General features: G+C 33.3%; 1 protein-coding gene across 1 annotated transcript in view; it reads right to left on the bottom strand.

Moving 5' to 3' along the window:
* Positions 1–21,699, bottom strand: part of LOC106870287 (palmitoyltransferase ZDHHC5) — a 153,307-nt gene that overhangs the window by 113,033 nt on the left and 18,575 nt on the right. Inside the window, exon 2 of the mRNA XM_014916308.2 lies at positions 7,887–8,008. Coding sequence (XP_014771794.1) covers positions 7,887–8,008 — 122 coding nt within the window. The remainder of the gene's footprint in view (positions 1–7,886; positions 8,009–21,699) is intronic.

Genomic DNA, 21,699 nt, shown 5'->3' with positions numbered 1-21,699 from the left:
GGAGAAATTATTGAATAATGTGATAAGAATGGGATCTATAAGGCAGAAGTAGCTGAAGAGAACATAGATGTATTAGGTAGTCTTACAACTTGCTAGATCATAAAGATGAAGGTAGATAGAAGAAATAGTGCATTTGTGAGCCAGTATTGAATCTTTGCCAATAAGCCTGATAGAAATTTTGAATGTGGTTTGAAATGTTCATATGTATGTAAGCATTAGCATTATTACTATACAAGCAACCCTGAAAGGGAGCCTGTTTTTGGTAATATATATGTACCAAGAAAGATCACCATAGGCTTGGAAATCTAGGGTTTAGTAGTATATTGTTCATGAATAGGAATGGTATTGTGCAAGAGTGTTTCCTTGATGCATGTTGTAATTGTATCTCTGTTGTTCTGCTGAAGAAAAAAAGATATCAAGTCACTATTGAATGAGATTTTCATTTAGGGGATTTGTTCAAAGAGGTAGTGTTTGAAGTAAGTCAGCTATTATGCAGTATTACGGATGATATTCGTGTGGAAAGGTTAACAAGGAATGATGAATACTATCATTTGCATAGGAAGACCCTATATGGTTAGAACTAAAAATAAGTAAGTCATTAATATAGAAAAAGAATGTGTGTAATTGGTATAACAGAATTGATAAAAGGTAGTTCAGAGATCTGCACATGCTGTAATGGAGCAACTTATGTGAAAAATTTTGATCCAGGAAACAAGAGACAGAGGGATCCACTGTACAGGCTTCTTAGTTGGGAAATTCTCATGTTTCATTAATAATGTCAAGGGCTGCAACATTAGTTTCACTGCACTTTTTAAAAACACAGGAAACCACTAGTGCCTAACAGAAAATCAAGTACTGTATAATGGAGGTCACTGAGGAGGAAGAGACAAGGTTCAAGATGATGAAGGAGATAGCTACATGGATCTGTCTCAATCACTTCTGAAGATATTTAGCAAGAGTAATTAAATTGCACTGATTAGAAATGGGATACACAGTTGCAGGTTTCCATAAACTGGAAAAGATCCTTGTAGAGACACAAAGATTGATGAGTTTTGGAGGATAAGAGCTACCTTTGAGCTCATTTAGTGTTGGTTTTCAGCCCTAGACCAGCCTCCTTATTGAGCAGACTTAAGATCAAAAGACAGGATGGTTCCAGCTTGAACTATCCCATCTTGTTCATTAGAATATACAAATACATTATGTTGTTCTCTTTTTCAAGGGATGAATGAAATCTATTTGACTGACATGTATTATTTCTTTACTACCCACAAGGGGCTACACACAGAGGGGACAAACAAGGACAGACAAACGGATTAAGTCGATTATATCGACCCCAGTGGGTAACTGGTACTTATTTAATCGACCCCGAAAGGATGAAAGGCAAAGTTGACCTCGGTGGAATTTGAACTCAGAACGTAGTGGCAGATGAAATACCACTAAGCATTTCACCCGGCGTATCAACGTTTCTGCCAGCTCACCACCTTTTGTCTGAATAGCTTGCCGCCTATTTGACTGATATGTATGCCATGTAAAGGCTCCCTTGCTGGCTTTACTGTTTTTTTGGTATTGTGTTGTGTCTCAATATGGATGTTGGATTTGCTCAAGAATAAAAAAGGAAAGGAATGGAGAATGAAACAATATTAATTTGATCAAGATAATGATCATCTTTTGTGTATATAGAACAGTGTATAGAAAGCTGTGCATGCTTATAAACTATTTTATTTAAAACCCACAATTTTGTTACCAATGTGGGCTAAAATAATTATGTAACTACATTGATATTGGTTATGATAAGGAAAACTAGATTTTATATACACCTCTTTCCAATGAGGTCTTGATTCTCCCTGATACATCATCATCATCATTGAACGTCCCTTTTTCCATGCTGGTATGGGTTGGATGGTTTAACAAAAACAGATGAGCCAGAAGGCTCTGCTAGGTTCTATGTCTGCTGTTGGCATGGTTTCTGCAGCTGGATGCCCTTCCTAATGCCAACTGTTAAACAGAGTGTACTGGATACTTTTTACATGGCACCAGCACTGGTGAGGTCACCAACTGAGCAGGGTATGACTGGAGAAAGAAACTATGATAGAAGAAGAGGAGCAGGTGTCTTGCTAAAGAGGAGAATACATAGATTGCTCACACCTGGAAAGTGAAGGAGAGAAAGAAGACGTGAGGTCCAGCTACAATGTGAATATGAGACAGATAATCAGAGATAGGGAATGAGTTGGACACAAAGGATATAAGCCTCAATTCTACTGAGACGGATGGATCTTCTCAAGCACAGTATAACATCATTCATCTCAGTCCTCCAGCATCTCCTCTGAAAGATTCAACATCTTGATGTCAATTTTCACCACTTCATCCCATGTTTTCCTAGATCTACCTCTTCTACATGTTCCTTCAGCATTTAGTGATTGGTACTTCTTTATAAGCTGTCTTCATCCATCTGCATCACATGACCATACTAGCACAATCTACTCCCCTGCACACATCTGATGCCTCTGATGCTCAATCTTTCTCTAACCCAATTTATGCTTTGTCATACATGCACCTAACATTACATATTCACTGGATCATACTCGTTTCATTTCTTCCAAGTCTTTGCATGTCCTCTGCATTTACAGCCCAAGTTTCACAGCCATGTAACACTGTTTGAACAGAAGCATAATACAATTTGCCTTTTGTTACCAACAGAAGTAAAAGTTCCCTGAACTTACTTCAGCCAATTCAAATTCTAGCAGCTATACTTTGAGAGCAACTTCCTCTACTGGTAATTAGGCCACCTAGATCACAAGCTATCTACTACTTTTAGGGTGACTCCTGGGAATTCCAGAACATCTATTTCTCATGTGCTTTTATTGTTCCTTCATATTTGCCACAAACAAATTCTACTTTCTCCATTAACCTACCTTTGATTTCACTGCACCTCTTATGTGTCCATTGTTTGCATATGGAATAGCACCATTTACCCTAAGGGTTTAATGTTCAGTCTGTTTTCCTTCAAATCAGAACCTTAGTCTTCACTAAGTTAACCTTAAGATCCTTTGATTCCAGGTTTTGTTTCCATACTTGTAATTTTAATTCTTCTACACTTTCAGCTATAACAAGGTCGTCAGCATAGAGGAGTTCCCAAGGGTAACTGGTCTTAAATTCCTCCATTATGACCAGAAGGACTATAATGAAAGAGGACTAATAATCAAATTCCAATCTGCACACTAAATTTACTGTTATACTCATTGTTAATTCTCAATTTCCTAACAACATCGGCTTGAGCGGTTCTCACTAGCTATTCATCCACTCCTAGTTTTCGCACAACCACCAGACAAAGGATCAAGTCACCCTGTCAAAGGCTTTCTTCAGGTCAACGAATGCCAAGTGCAGTGGTTTACTTTTTGCTATTGCTACATACTTCTCCTGTAGTTATCGAACTATAAAGAGAGCATCAATAGTGCTTCTCCCTGGGAAAAAACCAGACTGCATCTCATCCAGGTTCTTTCTAATTAACTGGGTTATAGTTCTTTCAGTAACTTTCATAACCTGGTCCAGTTATTTGATATCTCTGTAATTACTTCTTTGTATGGCATCTCGTCTATCCTTGTAACAGCTAGAGCTGACTATAATGCTGCTACAACAATCACTGGATATAATGCTTTCCTGTACAACATGATTAACTATACAAGTAACTAAGCCATGTCCTAAACCACCAGCCATTTTAAGCATTCAAGAGGTAATTCCTGATGGACCAGGAGCTTTTCCAGTCATTTTCTTAATTACTTTATAACACTACTGTCAACATAAATAACTGGACCCTCTGTTGTGTTCACATTAGGAAAATTCTCTTTCTCCCATGCATTCTCCACATTTAATAACTGTTCATAGCCTTCTTTTCAGAATCTCTGAATACAAGCATGTTTTGCAATCCAGAATATCTTATATTTCCAGTCCTCATGTCACAGAATGTGTGCAAACTTCTTACTTCTGGATTCTCTACTTGTAGTAGTAGCCTTAACTTATGACTGTTTGATCAGAGTATAACATCTTAACTTCAGACAGTATACAAATTTACTTGAATATTAATTCTTTTGTTGTTGTTTACCTCTAGGTCAACTTTGAATGAATCTACGATCTTAAACATTCCAGCTGTAACCATCTTGTCTTTTTAGGAGTATCTCAGACGACATTACCTTATATATCTGCTTCATTTTAAAAATCACCAGGTGTAATTAAGGGAGATTTTGCTACTATTTCTATAAAATCAACTGTATCAGGGTTCTCCATCAGCTTATATTAGTGTTAGTAAAGAAAGTAGACAGTTGGGCAAGTTACTTTATAAAATCCAAATTTTAATGCCATCAGTCAACGTTGCTTTTCTTTTTACTGGGTGCCTTGAAAAAGAACAAGGAAGACACAAAGTTTTCATGATATTAGATCCCAATTAATAGTGTCTGACTTCAAAACCTAGTTGGAACTACTCCATTTACACAATACATTTATTTACAATGAGTTATAAGTGAATAAGTGCCAAATACTTATAGCATGAATTTTTGCCTGAGGAAGAAGTCCAAAGAAAACATCACAGAAATTGAGGTCAGATTTTAGGATGCCAGATCTTAGACAAGATGATACAGTATTGAGATAAGTAAAAATTTTCCATATCACACATGTACCCAATATATGTTATCATGAAAAGTAGAACATTGATAGTTATGACAATTTGGAATTACATTAATAAATTGATACTACTATGCCAGCCATTGGGTATGACACTTCTCCATCCTACTGGACTGACTACATAAGTGACTAGTGTGTGACCAATCTATTTAGTCAGATATTTTCAGTATCACAGCAACCATCTCTAATGATCCAGCTGCTTTCCCTGCCTTCATATTCACAATTATGTTTTCTACAATGCAGTTGTCAGTTTCCATAGATGAGATCTCTGTTAGGATCTACCTAGGGTAAGCTCCCTCACTCTCATGCATTCTCTTCATTTGACACCTTCTTGAATAACTTTTCCACACTTTCAAAGAAGGTAAGTATATCACTTTTGTTCCATATACACTTCTTCCTGTGATTCTTTGATACACTCCTTTGCAAGATGGAGCAAACATGTCACAGAACATGTGCAAACCCCTTGCTTTTGGTTCTGTTTTTGCTCTGTATATCTAAGGGCTATCTCCTTAACAACTATTACATAAATGACTATAACTCACTCTCTCTTCCATTATTCTTCCTCGCATCACCCATTTACACTTATCACCCAGGTTATCAACTGTTATTCTCTCTGTTATCACCCTCAAATTCACTTGTTCTTTCTCCCATCAAACTGCCTTAAGTGATGGGGAAATAACAACAGATTTCTGCTAACTCTGCACTCCACCAACAAGCTAGTTCACCCCACTACTTCTGTCCTCTTTAATGAGGTCTCAGCAGGTATTGGTCCATTAACCTACATGCCAGCACAATAAGCCCCATCCATCTCTTTACCTAAAGGCCCTACTGACCATTTGCTATTTCACTTGCAACAAGGGCTGATTCAGTGTTGAGAACACTGGCTTAAAACTCTGACAGATGATATCTGGAACAAGCTACCTAGTTGCTATTGCAACTGAAGAAGAATCCCACTATCTCCTTTGATGAATTAGGTACAATATAGAAGGAATACTAGGCTGTAAAACCTTTACAACAAAGGCAACCCTTATACTACTTTTAAGAAACCCAAAAGCAAAATACCCAATAACCTAGTGTCAAGGCTACCTCAGCATAAAATTTTCAATTATCCTTGGCTGCTCTTATGGACTCCAACTATATTTCAGTTATGAACCTCCTACCTACTCTTTGTATACAACCTAACATACTGACCTATGAACAGTAAGAATAAAGACCAGTGCAGGGTACGATGATCCTTTTTAACCCAGACCAACACAGAATAGAGGGTATGCCTAAGCTCAACCATAGGCTACTTTCTATTACCAGTGACATGATAGAAAATGTTCCTTTTTACACACCAATTACGTAAGAAAGAACAGAAGAAAAGATATGCAGAGAAGAGGGAACTCTTTAGTTTTGCTGGGGGCAAGAACACTCTGGTGTCAGTAAACAAATGATAATAGAGGATAAAGAGAACACTTTAGTCTTACCAGGCATGGCATCTGTAGTGCCAGGAACATAGTAAAATGTACCCAGTATACAATGTAAGGTAGCTGGTGATATAAAGGGTATTCAGCAATAGAAATCTTGGAACATATGGGTTAAAAGTGGTTCCTGGTTAATCTGGGAGAATGGTAAGTCTGAGAACTGGCTCAGGTTGTAAACAACCTACCCAACTCATGCCAACATGGAAAAGCAATGATGATGAAGATGACAATGATGAATTGGACATTGAAGAACAGCTTCACACTCAAGAAAAACAAAATAATTGCCACACTTTTTATCCAAATCAAGCCATACACATAACATACAACTTAATGACACACTGACCACAACAAAACAGTCAATAGTATTGAGTTTTGCATCCATTGCTAAACATATGAGAAATAGCAGCCAAATACACTTCAAACACCCAGTTGTCTTAAATAACATGATATATTAGATAAAGCAATTTCAAATACTCCTAAAAATAATGGATGGTCATGGCTGGAATGTTTCTATTCATAGGTCTAACAAAATGCTAAACAAATCAAAAATAATTAAACAAAAGTCCACATATTTCTCAACACATACATTTTATATATAAATATATACTACTTGGCTATATTCAAATGGAGGCCAACAGAATAAAAGAAATTCATCACAACATGCAAAAGAAAAGAAAATTATGTGATCCATTCTAGAACATACCCTTCTTTTGTCTGGTCTCCAATGGCTTTGCACATAAGCAGCAATACACAACTCATAGAAAATACTATGGTCTGATTTGCCACAGGCTGCACAAGAAACATTACGCACATACTTCCACATACCATACACTGAAACTACATGCCTGTACAGCTCAAGCAATTATCACAAAACCTCACAATACATACACTCACCAGGAATAACTATACTGAACAAGGCTACAAAAACTACATCACAAACATTCCAACTATATCCAAAGTCACAAGTGAACAAACAATAGAAAACCTATAGACAATCCAGACATTAAAAAACTAAACATTGTTCCCCTGGCTATCAACATTTGAACTATGCTAATCCAACCCAGAACCAAGAAACCACCTTTCCTTTTCTCCTAGCAATACCATATAAACCATAACACACATTTTACAAATTGCTCTCTCTATAAGAACCATACATCTCTTTAATTACACACACGTACCTACAGGGGCAGACCAGCTTCTGAACAGTTGAACTGGGGCCTAAGAAGGAGTAGAAGGAAGCTGTCATGATCTTGTGCCTTGCAGGGAGGCCAACAACAATAATTGAATTTTTAATCTTGTTCTTTTAATTTCTCATGTGCAATACGTAAATAATTTATAAAATTTGATTAATTAAATTGGTTTTATCTCTACACAAAAGTGGAGTGAGGATGAGTGACTTTGTAAAAAAAACAGTATTGTATCATTACTTCCAGATGTATAAATTATGTAGTAGACATCCAGCTCTACCATTGATACTTCATAAGTTGTTATATATTGTTCTTCAGACATAATCATAAAGCTTCATGACTGCAAAATTATTTTTAACTGGTTGGCATTCAGCAACATTAAAGTTAAGAAATTATTATGCATGAATTTTAATGCATAATGGATGAAAATAATACACATGAAAACAATGATGTCTAAAGATTAAAGCTAATGTCAACTATTTATAATAATAAACAAATTACTATTTAAAATCATAGGTTTGTATCAAAAAGACAGAATAGGTGGAATTGTAAAACATACCTTTGGGATAGACTCCAGGGTCCATAAATGTTGCTAAGGCAAAATTTGCAACAACAAATAAAGATAATATACCCTGATATATAGGAATAGCCATATGATATTTCTCAAGGTGGTCTGGGACACTGCAAAATAATAAAAATAGAGAATTATTGAAAAGATTCAATACGTATATTTAAAAAAAAAAAAAGCTTTTATTTTTTCACTTCTTTCATTTCGTGTCTAAGGAGAGAAAATACACTGAAATAATTTTCACTGATTGTTTTCATTTCATTTTATAAAAAAAAAAAAAAAAAAATTTATTTATCGACATTATCAGGCTCACATGATTTGGAAAACTCTTTAAATGTCTTTCACTAATTTTTTTGTCTGCAAGAACCCTAATGAAGGGTGTTAATAACATTTAGAAAGTTGATTCAAATTTTTTTGCTTGTTATAAAAAAACACATTTTACAAAGATACAATTGGTACAACAGTAGAAGCTATAACATATTAGAGGACACATATATATATAGTATAATTGGTATAGTATAACATGGTTTCATAAATTGCTGACCTTGCAGTATAAAACAGACATTAAACATGCTATTTGCTATGCATTAAATATCTTACAAATCAGGTTAAGAAATGTTTCACTCAACCTGGACCAACTTGCAAATAATTAAATGACCTTTGAAAGCAGCGATTTTAAAGCCAAATGCTCCTACTTTGACAACCATTATATTGTGAACAAATATTAATACTAAATTAGAAGGAAACAAAAAACTAAAAACAATGCCTATATCAAGGTTTCAACTCATGACCTATGAACATGTAGTTAGTATCTATCTCATTAGGTAAATATGCTTTTGAAAATGAATGTAATAAAAGTAAAAATTAAATAAATATAAATCTTCAAATCTGTAAATGCTGATGTAAGAATGCATGAATGCTTTCCCCAAATCTCATATACATATATATAGATAAAAAAAAAAAATCAATAGCTATTTGATATATTTTCAATAAATTAAATGTTACATTGAGAAACTCATCTCTTAAGCAGCACATCCATAGCAGGCATACATAAATAAGCTATGCTGCTGAACTAATCTGTAATCTGACCCAAAAACAATTCATATTGTAGTGGTTCACCTTCACTGAATAAGTTAACATGTAAAAAAAATAAAAAATAAAAGCATTTAACAGAGCTTGGCTCAGGGTCTTCACAAATTATCCAATGGCATTTATCCAAAACTACAGTGGTTAACATACTTTCTATGTTTCATCATTGATGTTGAAATAATGCAGCAGAGACAACTTATTTGGTACATATATGTTCTCAACTTTATTTTAGTTCCTACTTGGATAGAATAATAAGTGAACTTTTCATCAAAATAAAATGAGCTTTCCCTTTCAGATATATATCTATATATCTATCTATATCTATATATATTTAAATTATCTCCTCATCATTTAATGCGTATTTTCCATGCTGGCACATGTTGGGCAAGAGCTGGTGAGCCAGAGAACTGCACAGAGTTTCGCATACTTCTTATGGTTGGATACCCTTTACAAAATGGAAATTATCTAAATTACAGTTTTATATTTAAACTCTTCTGAAATATATAGTAAAATTAGCTTTTCACAAAGAATATAAACAAATTAAACAGACAAATGAACATTACAAATTGATTAATTGAAAATACAACAAACTATACAAATGCTTTTTAATTAAACAAACTAGTAAACCTCAAAACTTATAAATTCAAATATGTATAAAATTTTCATTTTCATTTATTATTTCTAAATACTTCAATTTGAAAGTAAGCATGAATCTTGACTTTCTGGCTATATGTTTTTAATATATATTTCGTAGTTTGAATAATGACTAACTTATGACTTGTTAGGTTATATGATTGATTAATTATTATATATTAGAATAAAGTTTATTGGCTGCTCCCTCCCAACCCTTCTCTGTTTTTGTGTTCTGGCAAAAATGTAAGCTCACTTGTACTTTCTCTCACACAAATGCACGCACACGCACACGAGTAGGCTAGAAAAAAACAAGACATTATTGGCATAAGTGAATCTGAAGATAATCTTTGGCAAAACAACAGTTAAAATAATAATTTGGATGAAGTTCCATATTTTGCATTTTCTTGTCTATACAGCTGAGACAAAATGCATATAATCATACACTGTAAAGTGACAACTATTTATATAGTAACCAGGTGCAAAAACCTGCAATATATATAAGTGAATAATAGATGATACTATATAAGCAGTCACAAAATGAAGCACTAAGAAATAGAATGATTCAATAGTTTTTTTCTGTTACAAAACAATGAATGAACACAATATAAATTAATAATCAGCTTAGATGACAGTGCATTAACATTTCATTGGGGAAATATATATTTTGTAATACAGAGGTAGCCAATTAAGTACTTAGAGACTTAACCACAAATACCACAGAGTAGTCATAATTTTGATTTTAGTTGTTATACTAGTACATTACCAATGTTTAATTAACATCCATCAAGATGAAAAGCTATATCAACCTTGGAATTGAACTGAGATGCAAACTACTACATGACACCAGTTAATGTGAAGCATCAGACTTTAATCTGATGCCTTCCTTTAATTTCATGGAATATTGCTTAATAGTTTATATCATTCTGAATATTTATTTATACAAATGATGACTCATCTTAAGACAAATTATACTGGAACAAAGTTTAAATTAAGGAATAATACTAGTACTTTAACTACTCTGCCCCCAAAATCCATCTTTTAACAAATACTGCTTCCTTTAAATTTTTCTCAATATGCTTATTTTAAAAACAAAATGTAAATGAACAATTTTAACCTTTTTAAAATTCTCATGTTACTATTCAATGCAAAAATTATGTAAATTAAAATAATATAATTAATTCTAAAGGTTTCCAAAGCATACGAAAGTCAAAATGGTTTTCTTAATTTAGAGTTGACATAACCCACCATTCTTCATCAATGTTTAACATCATTTTCCATATCACTATAGGTTAGACATTTTGACAGGAACCAATGAGCCAGAGGACTGTGTCAAGCTCCCATGTCCACTTTGGCATGGTTTCTATGGTCAGATGCTCTTCCTAATGCCAACCACTTTACACAATGTACTAGTACTTCTTTCATGTCATTAGCACAAGTGATGTCATCAAGTAACTCGCAAGACAAGATCCCTAAGATGAGTGGGGTTGTAGTATTGAGGGAAGTGGCTTTATGTCAGGTGTTTAGAGCTTAAAGTATGACAGAGGGACTGGAACAGGTGTTTTGCAGCTAAAACAAGAAAGAAAGGTGGTGGGGGCATACCGTCAAGGTACATGATGAATATAAGGGAGTGTAGGGTTAGAGGATCAGAAAGGTAGGTGGATATGTGAGTTCATTAATGTATGATAGGCAGTTAGAGATGGAGGTTGAAGTGGACACAGTGAATGGGACAGACAACTGAAAACATGATTAGTGGTGAATATCAGTTTCAGAAGGGAAGTGAAGGAAATAGGAATGGCTAATGATAGAGGTTGATAAAGAGCAGTAATACGGAGATGATGTGAAGTTTAATGAAGATAAATGGGTATCATTTATAGTATCTGAGTGAGCAGTGATGTAATTAGAAGAGTGATGGAAAGATAGGTGTTTGCAGACAAGTGGTGGAGGAATAATCCACATTATTATCTGGATTAAATAAACAAACATAATAAATTTCCTTTTACAGATAAGCCCATAGTAAACATCAATATTAGCAAATGAAACAATTTCAAAAATAACACACACACTATTTCTTCATTATCAATCCTTAGAGTTCCTTAACAAATAATTATCATTCCAATGTAACTCCATTCCACTTGCCTACTCTGTTAGATCATTTCAGATAAGAAACACAACTTTGTAACTATCTCAAGCTTTAACAAGCTGAATCAAAGTAGTGTATATATAATGACACTGATATGAAAAGTGCATCATGTTTTGCATACTTGTATTTATCTTATCAAGAACCATATTTTTAATGGGACCTTGACAGATAATGTGATTCTATAAATGTTAAATTTTTAAAAAAAAATTTTAAGAAAAAAGTAGCTAATCTCATTCTCATATTTGGCATATGTTCAAAAAGTTCTAAACAGTCACTAATATTTCTATTTTACTGTGAAAAAGTTTCTCCTTTTTGTCTTAAGATTATGAATAATTCTAGAGAGCTTTAGTTCACTATGAAATTTGAAACTTTTTTAAAGACAAGAGAAAAAACAAATTAGCTTTACTTATCGTTACTATTAAGAAATCACCATTGTTGTTGTTATAAAGAAATCCTCATTATTATTATTTCATTACTATTTGTATATGTAAACTTCAATAGAAAAGGCACACTCAGGGGTATTTCAGGAAAAGATTTGTCTGCTATTCATGTAAGCCTTTCTAAACAGAAAATGAAAAGCTAAAATATAAAAATATAGAAACAACGTAGAGAACAACACTATTTTCTGGTTGAAACAAACATTGAACTTAGTATTTATTATATCTACAGGCAGTAGTAGGGACATAGCAGAGTGCCAAACTGTGTCTAGCCTCACCTCTGTCTGTGTTCTGATATCAAATTTCATTTGGGTTAACTTTACTGTTTAAGAAAATTAGTACCAGCTATAAACTAAAGTCAATTCTATTCACTATTTCCCCCTGCAACAAATTTCTGATCTTGGGCAAATGAAAGAAATCATTACTTAACAGTTCAAATGTTGAAAACATACTGCTCATGAAAATCTTATCTGATTCTCCTTAATCTTTTTAGAGACATTTGTCAAAATGTTAAGCTATCATGACCTGATCATGTGAAACAAAATTAAATGCCTCCTATGACAAACTATAAACTTACAATCTACAGACAAGAAAAGCTGATATCTTGAAAAATTCAGCCACTGATAATATCAGTCAACATTATAAAATTCTTATTTTTACAAATAGCCATTATAGCAGTATATTACTTAATCACATGTAGAATAAAGCCAAGAAAGATCTTAAATTTGTTTTGCAAGTCCCTGATCAGATTTTAATTCAGAAAAGCCAGTAAATTAAATATAAAGAATCTACTTTGATTTGCTTTATCCAAGATAGTTTGAATGTATTGCTGCTCATGTTTGAGAAATAACTCTTGCACACACATAAATTTGTTTTGCTCAATTCATAACTATTATATAACATTTCCATTACATATATTAAATTCTTATATTCCTATTTAACTATTTTATGTTCCACTGCTTGACATGACAAGTTCTGCTGAGAGAGTTGTAATAAAGTGTCACACAATTATTTGAAGTATTGCTTGTTTGTGTCAAATCACTGGCATTGTACATTCATGATAAAAGTACTAAATGAGTCAGTCCACCTACCAGTGTAAAATAAGTATGATAAGGTTTAAGACTCAACTTTTAGCAATGTGGAAAAATAAATATCTCCTAATTACTGAAAGACTTTTTAAGGACTGACATTTAACTCTACACATTCACATGTATAAATAAAAAAAAATCTTGAAACAAATTAAAATAACTTCAAAACAAAATATTCTCGGATATTGAAAATAAAACAGACGTTTATGCTTTGAATTGCTTGGGCCTATGCAGATTCTATACTTTGTCTGTTTGTCTGTGTGTTTGCAAAATTACTGGAAAACAGCTGAATGGATTTTCACCAAATTTGGCAGAAATACTCATTAGGTGAGTGGCTCAGAATGACGAAAATTTGGTTTGATTATCTTCAAACATACGTAAATACATACTTAGATAGGTGACTGTGTGTATGAGTGTGTGTATGCATGTGTGCAGGTACAGTGATGGATTCAAGGCTTTCATTTACTTACAAGTTGATTTCTAAATTTGACTGGAGAATAAATACCTATAATGGTGATACTTAAAAAAAAAAAAATCAGTTCAATTAAAAAGCATGGGTAAACAATGCATTGTAAGCCACACTATAAATTTATCTGTGCACAGGGTTTGCATTGCCCTTCAGATGCCTTTTCCATTTTAAATTTTAATTCCTTTCATCTGAAGTAAGCCTACAAAGTAACATTTACTTTTGGATAAATAAAATTAGTTTGACAGCAATGATAGCTTGTTCTTAAATTACAAAGTACTGGTATTTCATGAGGTAAACAAGGAAGCAAATGAGGGCAAAAGATTTGCTATTAAAATTCATAAGCATATACTATCAGCTACTAAATTAAAAGATTGGGAATTCATTGCTACAACACATGGTGTTAAACAGACATCATAAAATTGAGTATATAAAGATTGTGCACCTCATTTGTTCTATGGAGGTATCTGTAACAAAGTCAAGAAGATAGGACAGTCATGGGCACACTGCAGCCTGTTGGACTTTCTGAATGGCATGCCTGACAAAAAATTACCTTGAATTCTTTTTGGTAGTACAACCATTTGATGATGAGCCATGTCTCATGCAGCCTACTTCTCAAAAAAAGGTTATGTTACTTATGCCTGAGATACTTAAGTAGTCAAACAAATGTCCACAATTAACAATGAAGAAGCACCATGAACATTTGCATTCAATGTATGGATTTGACTGTGTCCTCATAGGACATAGTAACTGCATTGCAGTGGGGAGGGAGAGAGAGAGAGAGATGATTTTCAACTACCTAATAAGGTATAAACAAGGGTAAACTTATTTAGCAAAAATATTTACTTGAATACTCAATTTCAAATACAACAAAGGAAGGATTTCAGAAGTGTTCTACTAACCTAGAGAACAATTGATATACTGTTTACTAAGTGGGAGAGAACAGTTTCAAGTAATGAAGCTCCTCATTCTAGTTACTTGGTGTCAGTCAGCACATAAGACAGCTTAGTTAGCCAGGCAATAAAAGGTTCTTTTTAAATGAATATCAGGTAAACAACATTGCAAGCATTCTGAAGGGTTAAAACTAACATCACTTCAAATACTAAATGAAGGTGATTTTAGTCATTTGAACTCAATTCTGTGAGAAAATGTTGGTTATCTGCAACTTAAAACAGTCACCAGCTGTGCAGATGGATGACTTTATCCATCTGAAATGTTTCTATTAATTAAATTATGCAACCAATAAGACAAAGATCATTACAAAAGAATACTACTTTAATGAAAGGTGAATGGTGTGATTAGTAGTGGATTGTTTATTTGGGCTGCAATTCACAATTTTGTTGTAACAACTTTTTTCTTCTGACAGTACATACGATTGTGAAATTTATATCCAGGTGCTAACAGCTAACTTCTGGCCTGTTTGTCCTAAATCACTCACATTCAAAAGCATGGTTAAATAAGTTTTTGAGTGGTTGATGGACAGGATTCTACGGACTTTTGCGAATGGACTCAAAGAATTTACTTGACAAATTCTGACTTTTCTTTTTTGGAGATATCTCAAGAATAACATCTACCAATGCAACCTTACCAACATCTAGGAATTATGAGCTACAATCATTGGTGAATTTGTTAACTTGATAAATGATTTAGGCCGTAAATCTTCAAACTTGTTGCATAGAAGATTGCAAAGCTCTTCAGCAGAAAAAGAAACACATTCTGAATAATTTGAAAATAGTAAATTTTGATATTATTTAATAACAATTATAGTACTTACATAAGCTTTCTACTTAGGTTTTTGTAGGAATTGTTTATCATATAAAACCTTATGGCAGACTGTGTATAAATCAATTCATTAAAGAAATACAATCAACTTCTTTTTTAAGATAATACAGTTCTATATTTAAGAGATGGGGAATTATGTACATGATTTACATTCGACAGGTATTTGCCCTTATCTTGTTTGTTAACACATTTCAGCTGATATACTGTCCAACCTTCTTCAGGTGTCTTGGGGAAATTTCAAACCCGGGTTCTCATTCCTAAGGTATTTTTCCATGTTATTATTATTATTGTTAAAGTCACTGCTTGGAATCAAACGCAGAATCTTAGGGTTAGTAGCCCGCACTCTTAACCACTATGCCATATGCCCATGGGCAATTACGGAGTGAATTTTATGGCTTATAAATCTAATATTTTTCTATCGTTCCTTAATACCGGTTCCTATTTGCTGCTCATATCTGCACTTGGTCTGCTTAGGAGGTTGTTGTGTCATAGCATATGTGCAGCTTCTTTTAGTTTTTATACCTCCCCCAGTGGGATGAAGTTAAAACAATAGACATAGAACACCACTGGAAAATACGATAACTGAAAGAAATAGCACATATGCTAGGACACAACAACCTCCTAAGCAGACCGAGTGCAGATATGAACAGCATATGGGAACCGGTATTAAGGAAGGATAGGAGAATATTAGATTTATAAGCCCTAAAATTCACTCCATAATTCCCCATGGGTATAAGAGCATGGGCTACTAACCCCAAGATTTCGAGTTCGATTCCAAGCAGTGACAATAACAATAATAATAATATCGAAAACTACCTTAGGAATGAGGACCCAGGTTCGAAATTTCTACAAGACACCTGAAGAAGGCTGGAGGGTATATCAGCCGAAATGTTGTGTTAACAACAAACAAGGTGAGGGCAAATATCCGTCGAATATAAATTATGTTCTTTTTTAAACATGATTATGAAAATAATTAGATAATTTTAAAAAATTATCTTCAAAATATTTTAAATGAAAAAAGAAAATGTAAGGAAGATTTGGATATAAAAAATATTAACACAATGAGAAGTTTTCTCTCTGGAGTTCCTGTAATGTTTATTCTTAGGACCTAATCTAGCTGAATCAACCAATACCATTTAATAACCTAAACTTACTAAATATTTCTGATACTCTTTTTAATAGTGTCCTTTTGTTGTATCACGCTATTATAAAAGATACAGTACAATATTGAGTATTTTGATTTAACAAAGTATTTTCAATTGTCAGGATTTTATATGCTATGCAACATACAAAATAAAGAAACAATTACACAGGAAATTTTTTTTATCTCTTTGAACAAGTTCTAATCTATTTATGGTTATTTATCTTTAGCCAGAAAAAGAAACCTAACTAGAACCTAATAAATTAATACATTTAAAATTATATCTCAAAATTCAGTTTATTGCAAAAATTGATATTAGCTTACTTCATAATGAACTTGAAAAATTAGTAGCTTATTCTTTCTATTCTGCGAAAAGTCTTTACAATGTTTTTCCATGTTTATAAGTTCATAAAATGTGTTACTCAAATGTAAATAAAAAGCTATAAGGCTAAAGAATGTAATTCTAACTAACATAAAACAAAATTTAAAAAATCAATCGCACATCTGTCTGTCTCTCTCTCATATGAATAGTACATTATGACAAGTAATTAATATTAAAAATCAACCTAATTTTTAGCAAGCGTCATTATTGTGATATGTCAGAATTGAACATTTTTGCAATTCTTCCTGGTTAGTTTTTAAAATTCTCTTTTATCTGCTATAATTGAATGATACTGGCAATTTACAACCCCTCCTCATTTGAATTATGTTTAAAAAGCAAACTATTTCTTATAATGCAATATATAAATTAAAACTTGCAAACTTACAAAGTTTAAACTGATTAGACAGGTATCAAGTCACTGTTCACAAAATTAAATTTGCAAAAATCCAACATTTGATGGATTTAATAGGAGACAATTTTTCAAATTTTGTAATGAAAAAGTATAGAGAACTGAAGAGATATTAATGTGCTAATAATGTTGAATTTACTAGTATTATATATTGTGTACTATGACTATAGTGCACTAAACAGTTTCACAAAGAAACTACATTACTATTCACAAATTAAATAAATCTCAGAAAAATATATATAAATTGGGATAAAATTTTTAAACATATAGGTGTAGGCATGGCTGTGTGCCAAAAAGTTTGCTTCCCAACCACATGAAATCAGGTTCAGTCCCACTGTGTGGCACTTTGAGTAAGTTTCTTCTATAGCCTCAGGCTAACCAAAGCCTTGTGAGTGGATTTGGTAGACAGGAACTGAAAGAAGCCCATCGTATATGTTAGTGGTTCAGCAAGAGATCAATAGAATAAGTACCAGGCTTTACAAAAAATAATAAATACTGGGGTCGATAAACTTGATTAAAATTCTTCCAGATGGTGCCCCAGCATGGCTATAATCTAATGACTAAAACAAATAGTAGATAAAAGATATTACAAATAAGATTAAAATAGGAATTCTTGGACAAAATATAATAATTCATTCTGATATTAATCCTTTTCTATATCCATTATGTAAGTACTGAGCAAAAATGAATATTGCATTATGATTGCACTTGTATTATATAACAGTATTCATAAACCATTATCGTGCAATATACCTTTTACTCACCCCACTGAAAATGTATTATCAGTATTAAAAAATACAGATAATTAAACTCAGCTGCATATTCTAGTTGCTGTTATTTATTATCAGTCAAATTCTTCATTCAAAAAGTAATATGCAAGAGATTATATTATAATTTCAAAGAAACATAATTCATGATTTGCATACAAATATACCCAAACTAAGTCCAGATTCTAAACTATACTTCACCTTTTTCTGCTTATCTGTCTATTAGAAAACTCAAAGCACAAATTTCAAGAGCACCTTTCTTGAAAATCTTACCAGAAGGTATGTACAAAAACTTCTAAAGGAACTTTTTATTCTTGCTTTCTACAAAAGATAATTGCTATGCATTAACTCTGCTACTATAAAATTTAGTATACAAGGTAATGGGAATATCCCAAATGGATTAAACAACTGGCAAATTTCCATAGGCACAAATTCTCTTCCATTCAGATATAGAAAAACAAACGTGAGACAATAATCCACCCACTTGACTCCTCCACTAATATGAAACTCACCCTTCCTCTTTTTGATAGGCACAACATTTCACAAATGCTGCCAATAATGTTGGTACAATGAAAGGTAGGTATAGGGAAATTGTAAAGATGCTGGCACAGAGATGAGAGAATGTGTGTTGTGAACAAAAGGTTAGATTATGTAGGAACTTCAGCCAGATTCCTCAGACAAGGAACATGGGTATAAATTCTGGGTGAATGGAATTTGTAAACTGTTGATAAAGAAAGACATAAAATAATTCAGATACAGTATATGATAGAATAATTAAGTTGAATCTAGTCATGAGCAACTCAACAGCATCAATTCACTTTACATGTGAGCCACAATCAAGACTGGTAGATAAGCATAGCTGCTTCTATAAGGCTCTCTTACAGACCAATTTGAAAATAGATGACAGCAAACTTGTTAAAATGGCTGGTCACTTTAATAGACATATTGGGTAACACTATGTTAGCTGCACTAGTAAACATGAAAACTAAGAATATAGTATGAAGAAGAAGGATTAAATGATCTTGGAATTTTTATGACACAAATGACTTCACCCATTTGTAATAAGGAAAACTGACCAGCCACCTGATCACTTGTCACTCAGGTGAACACACAAGCCAGATAGCCTTCAAACTCACCATGATAAACAGATAATCATGAATACTAAGTCATTCGCCAGTGAAGAATGTACAACTCAACAAAGACTAGTGACTTTAAAATAAGAGCTAAATGAACTCAAAAGCAAAATACAAACTGAAGAAGAAAGGTATGAAAAACTGAAGACAGGCCCTCTACCAGACATAAGTTCAAGCAGTTCTAAGAGATGTATATGTACAAAAGAAGGGTGAGATGTAGGCCTATGACATACAAGAGAACTAGGAATTCCTAGGCTTGGAAAATTGGAAGGGAAAAATAAGAACAATAAGAAAGCTGAAAGTAGAGAAGCAGAAAGTATATGTTCTGCAATGAATGGATCAGAGATATGAGGTATTCTGGATTGCAAAGCTGTGCTATGGTGAGTCGCCATGTTGTTGGAAAAATATGTGTTCAGAATGACAACAGTACACTTACTCTCACCAACACTGAGAAGAAACAGACTTTGAAATGTTACTATGAGAGTTTTCTGACTGCAGAGGAAGAGAAAACTAAGAGTACACCATTGCACCTAGTATTCATCATCTGGAAAGGTTCCATGCTCTGTAATCTTATGAGCACTAAGTTGATGAGTGGTTCGGTGTAGTTTAGAGCCATAAAAGCTATATACAGAGATGTCAACAGCAACATGAAGATTAGTTTAGCAAAGAATTTGGAATGCAGGTAGGTGACCATCAGGGCTTGGTTCTTAGTCACCTACTATTTGTTTAGATAATAACAAAAAAGTTTTAGACTGGCTACCTGCAGAGATCTCATACTTTGAACAGCCTAGTTCTTTTAGCTGAACCTATCAAAGATTTAGAACAAATTCCAAACAGAAGCAAAACCTAAAATTGGAGGCTTTAAAGTAATTCTAGTAAGGACAAAAGGCTTGATTAGCAGCTCTCCACTACCATGCTCACAGAATTATAAATCTGTTTCTTCTTATGTTTTACTATTTCTCATTTCTTGCCTAGAATTATTGCACCTCTCTTTCAGTAATAGGGGTTATTTTATGCCCTTGTTGTGAGATGACTTCATAAGTGTTGAAGCCAAGACAAAGCATCCACTACAGTTAGTAAAGTAGTTGGTGTTAAGAAGGGCAACCAGCCATAGAAACTATGCAAAAGTTAACACTGGAGCATGAAGCACTCCTCCAACTTGTTAGATCTTGTCGAACAGCATAACACATAACAGCATGGAAGACATACATTAGATGATGCTGAAAGAAGATAAAAATAACTGCCTTTTGAAAAGTGGCTATGTTCAAGATGCAGAAATAGAGTAGATAGGAATTCCATATTGAATATTTGATGTAAACTATGGGACACAAGATATGTTAATGGATCACAGACAAGTTGGCAAAGAAAGGCTTTCTGTAGGGCAGATGCAAGGAGTATTTAGCAGTAAGAGCACTCATTAAATAAATTATTTCAAAACCTTACAAGGCCCCATAGAAGTAGTTGATAGTTTTTCTTACCTAAATGTTCTAATTACTTGTGGAGGTGGATGTTCTGAAAACATGGCAGTCAAAGGAAGAAAAGGGTAGGAAAAATTTTGAGAGCTATTATCTCAACAAAATGTGATGTATAGTAGCAAAATGTAGGTATTGAATATGGAGAATGTGTGAAAACTAGAAAGACATGAATTGAATACGTTCTATTAGATATGTAATGTTAATGTGTATTAAATGAAAGAGCACAAATGAGCTGAAAGAAAAAAAAAACAGAGTAAAAAATGTGTGTAATGAAGGAAACTGCATTGGTATGCTAATGTATATGAAGGAAACTATGAAGGAGGAAAACTGAGAAATATGGAAGATATGAAGAGAAATGGTGGTCTCAAAATGCTGATCCTTATGAACAAGATGACAAATGATCACAACATATGAAAAGAATGTCCTGGAGAAGATACATGTATCACTTGCAAGCAAAGAAAAATGAGTGTAATGATGCCAACAAATAAATCCTAAACATAAATTCTTTGATGTTTTAAATAAGGGACATTAAATAAAGAAGTTTGAAATTGAACACAGCTAAGGTGAATGCAGAAGAGGCCTCCAAAACAAAGAAAAGAGAATGTGATATGATTATTTTCTAAGAAGTTATCTTCAAATTTCAAGTGGAATTGCAGTGAGGCTCTGCCAAATTTAGCAATTCAATAAGGTAAGGTAAGAAACAGAATATGAATCAACATAAACTTTATGACAGTTTACTAGGGGTAGTAACAGGTTAGGTTGTTATATAAGAGATCTAATTAGTATTGAGATTGAAGTCAATGACAGCATAGTATGTAGTAGAAGGAAAATATGTTGCAAACTACTATTACCACAAGTGAAT

The sequence above is a fragment of the Octopus bimaculoides genome, chromosome 16 (assembly GCF_001194135.2).
Source record: "Octopus bimaculoides isolate UCB-OBI-ISO-001 chromosome 16, ASM119413v2, whole genome shotgun sequence".
Classification (NCBI taxonomy): Eukaryota; Metazoa; Mollusca; class Cephalopoda; order Octopoda; family Octopodidae; genus Octopus; species Octopus bimaculoides.
Note: the sequence above shows the minus strand (reverse complement) of the source record. Positions and strands in the feature narration are given on the sequence as shown.